A 3965-nucleotide genomic window follows, 5' to 3' on the forward strand; every position below is an offset into this window, starting at 1 on the left:
GGAGAGGGAGAGAGAGAGAGAGAGAGAGAGAGAGAGAGAGAGAGAGCACTTGTCTGTGCCCAGCTGAGAGGCCCCGGGAAAAGGCAGTTTGTGGGCTAGATACTCACCTGCTAGAAGGACCAACAGGCTCAGAGCAACCTCTTGCATGTCAAAGCGTTGACCTGGAGGAGTCCAGAGAACAGGCCTAACCTTAACAGGGTGAGCAGGATGCAAGGGTTTGTGCCTCTGTCCCACCTGTTGTCCCACCTCACCAGGAACACAGCCCAGGGTACACACGGGAAAGCTGGCAGTTAACCTGAAGCTCACTGGGCAGGGAGATAAGAAGCCCCAAAGTCAAGTGGGGGCTGGGTGAGCATTCTGGTTCCATGAGGAACAGGCCCTATGTGCAAAGAGGTCATTTTCCTGGCAGTGATACTAGGCTTTACTGTGAATGGGTTTTTCCTTGAAGAGAGGAGATAACAGTGTTTTGCTGTGTCCACGCTGGCCTTGACTTTGCCACCCCCCTGCCTCAGTTCTCCAAGGGCTAGCCTTACAGGTGTGCACCATCAACTCCGGCTTGTTATCCCCATCTTACAGATGGGAAAACTGAGGCTCTGAGACATGAAAGTTGATGTCCAGGATGACTTGGTCCAGAAAGCAGATTTTAAACAATGCCTCTCTCCCAACTAGCTGTTCATAACTCAGAACTGTGAGGGCCTCGGGGTGTTTTGGGGAAGAGGGTGCCAGGAGCCAGGTGGCAGGAGGCCCGGGTTCTGGGAGTGGCTCCCACAGACAGCTTGGAGCCTGCCCGGCTCTGCCCACACACTGCAGGCTTCTAGCTGAGGCCTGAGCTGACTTCCTGGGCTGCCGGGTGCATGTATGGGGAAATAATGTCAAGCTGGTGGGATGTTTACAGAGGATGTCCTGGCTGCACCTTCCCTCCATCTTCTGCCCCACGCCTGGGTCTGCCCCTTGAAACCCCACTGAGCATTCTTTGCACTCCCAGCTCAAGCCTAGTCTTTGCCCCCCTACCCTATCCCTCTCCCTGCTCAGTCTCTGTTTACTTCTCAGCCCAGCCCTGTTCCAGCGACGCTTACTTAGCACAGAGCACTTTTCCATACAGCCCTGGCAGTGACCATCTGTCTATCACTCTGGAGGCCTGTAATAAAAGTCCTGCCACCTGTGAGCCTCCCCTGCTTGCCCAGCTCAACTGTCCTGAGCTCATATGCAAGTGTGTGTTCTCTCTCTCTCTCTCTCTCTCTCTCTCTCTCTCTTTCTCTCTCAATCAGGATGGTAAATGCTAACACTCGTCCCCACTCCTCACCTGCTGGACACTGTCCAATGACTTTATAGTGACTCCTTTCTTTAATCCCTAGCAGCCCCAATGTCACCCTTCAGAACTAACCTTTTTCACTCACATCAAAGTACACACTTGGGAAAGGAGCCACCAGCCTCCGATGGTGCAGGGGAGTCCCACATGCTCACATACATCTCCATTTCCCTGGGACCAATCCCAGAGGCTGAGAAATCCTTCAGCTTCTTTATTAATCTAAATCAGTACAGGCTTGCCATTCAAGTTACTAGGGAAGCTGAGGCAGGAGAAATTCTGCTTCAGGGCCAACCTGGGATGCAAGCTAAGTGCAAGGCCAGACTGAACAATTTAGTGAGATATTGTCACAAAATAAAAAGTTAAAAAAAAAAAAGATAGAAGGATAAGGAGATGCAGCTCAGTGGTAGAGCCCCTGCCTACAATCCCCCAGTGAAGGGGTGGGGGTGTGGCTCAGTGGTAGAGCCCCTGCCTAGAATCTCCCAGTGAGGGCCTAGCAATGGAGGCTTCCTTAGCCTGCTCTTCAGGCCCTGGACTTAATTAACACTTATCTCACACACACACACACACACACACACACACACACACACACACACACACACCTGGACCCATTAGTTTAGATTAGACTTTTTTTTTTTTCGAAACAGGGTTTCTCTGTATAGCCCTGGCTGTCCTGGAACTCACTCTGTAGACCAGGCTGGCCTCGAATTCAGAAATCCGCCTGCCTCTGCCTCCCAAGTACAGGATTAAAGGTGTGTGCCACCACTGTCTGACATATTTCTTGTAGTTGACTTGAGGACTATTTCTCAGATGTCTAGGGCCCCTTGGGGAGGAAGCTCCAGTAGTGGTTAGGGGTCCCAGCTATGGATGCTTGTGGTCTAGGGCTACCTCCTGATACTCTGTCACGCATGCACATAAAAACACTAGTCTTGACAGAGGGCTCCTCTGAGTGCCCAGCCTATGAGGCCATTTTTCTCAATTTGAACCTGACTTCCTCATGCCATCTTTTCAGCTTGACGAAGCTGACACTGTCCTTATCCCACACAGCTGTCATGTGGGAATTCATCCTATTGCTGTCAACATGGCTGCTGGGTCTCGCCTCTTACACGTCTCCCCCTAGACTCCTCCAAGGCCCCAAAGGACCATAATCTCCCATTACCACAAACCACCCAAAATTTGGGAGCCCAGGCAAGGCTCGGGGAGACAGATATCTCATCTGCAGCCCTTCCTTCCTCTGCAGTCTTGACCCTGGCGTTTGTAGGGCTGTGAGGGGGGCTGGAAACAGCCACAAGGCTGGGAGGGGGCCTGGAAACAGCCATCTACCATCACTGTCCTGTTCTGCTGGTACAGTGTTCTGAAGAGAGCAGAGCCTGCCTGCTTCTGAGTGAACCATAGTAGGAGCCAGCGCAGAGAGAACCAACCAGCCTTGCCTGGGACACTGAGCACCCCTCATCTGCTTCCTGCCTATGCTAGTCAGAGAGCAGTTGCTGTCTCCTGCCTCTGTGTTCTCCCCTCCTACAGGATGGTGGGTGGTCATATGTGCAGGGGTAGGATGCATACACCCTTGTCAACCCATCCCCATCTCCTAATCAAGTCCCACTTTACAGCTTGACTAGACCAGACCTCGTCCCTATCCTAGTGCTCATTTATCTTCCGTGCGTTCCCATACCTGGCCACCCAGACACACACCCTCATCTGCTTCCTCCCCCAGGGAACTTAAATTACTCTTCATCTACTCGGTTACCCCTAGATACTCCTCTACTCTCACCCACCGAGAAACCCTCAATCATGATATTATGGTGTAATCACTCCCTGTCCACCCTGACACCCCGACTTTGTTCTGATACCCTAGGTAAACCCAGACTTCTCATCTTCTCAGACCTGCCCCCAGGCTTCCCCAGTCCCACTATGAGCACCAGGTGGGTCACCCCAGTTGTATAGTCCAGACCTGCAGAGATGAGCCCTCTGGGACAGTCAGCTGATGGGGGAGGGTAGTCTCTTGTCCCCATAAAGAATCTTTAAGCTGGAAGGTTTTAGGGGTCTTTAACCCCAGTTTCTATGTAACAGGTACAGTCAGAGGAGAGTTAGGGAGAGTGGGGGAGCAGAGGCTAAGGGCCCCCAGGGACGCTCACCTGAGTAGCTCAACAGGCTGAGAGGTGGTTCCGGGAGAAAGCAGAGTACGGACTCGCCAAGCCGGGGCAGCCTTTATCTACACTGCCATGCCCTGAGTAAACCTGGGCAGGCAGGCACAAGTCAGGTCTCCCTGAGGCGAGGGACGCCCCCATTCCATTCCTCCCTTAAAGAGACAGTTCTACCCATTCTCTAACTATAGTAGCCTCTGGTAAAGTGGAAGGGGATCAGGGTAGGATGAGGACTGGCAACTTAAAGGAGGGAAGAGGGTGTGTCTGATCTCCTAAACATCAAAGGAGACCCGGAACGAGGAAGATTCCTTAAGGACAGACCACCATCTTCCTGGAGTGATGTGGGAGAAAGTAGAACATCCATGTCACCCTTCTCTGATTTGTAGTGGGGGTTGGGGCTTTTTCTTTGTTTGTTTGAGATGAGGGCTCACCATGTAGGTCTGGCTGGCCTGGGAACTCATATTGTAGACCAGGCTGGACTTGATCTCATTGAGATTCACCTATTTCTGTCTCCCAGG

At 52.2% G+C, this 3965-nt stretch overlaps 1 protein-coding gene across 1 annotated transcript in view; it reads right to left on the bottom strand.

Moving 5' to 3' along the window:
• Fxyd3 (FXYD domain containing ion transport regulator 3) overlaps positions 1-3552 on the bottom strand; it is a 6644-nt gene extending 3092 nt beyond the window's left edge. Inside the window, exons 1-2 of the mRNA XM_031386148.1 lie at positions 3439-3552; positions 108-161 (exon numbers count right to left, since the gene is read on the bottom strand). Coding sequence (XP_031242008.1) covers positions 108-147 — 40 coding nt within the window. The 5' untranslated portion in view covers positions 148-161; positions 3439-3552. The remainder of the gene's footprint in view (positions 1-107; positions 162-3438) is intronic.
• Positions 3553-3965: the final 413 nt, after the last annotated feature.

The sequence above is a fragment of the Mastomys coucha genome, unplaced genomic scaffold (genome assembly GCF_008632895.1).
Source record: "Mastomys coucha isolate ucsf_1 unplaced genomic scaffold, UCSF_Mcou_1 pScaffold21, whole genome shotgun sequence".
Taxonomy (NCBI): Eukaryota; Metazoa; Chordata; class Mammalia; order Rodentia; family Muridae; genus Mastomys; species Mastomys coucha.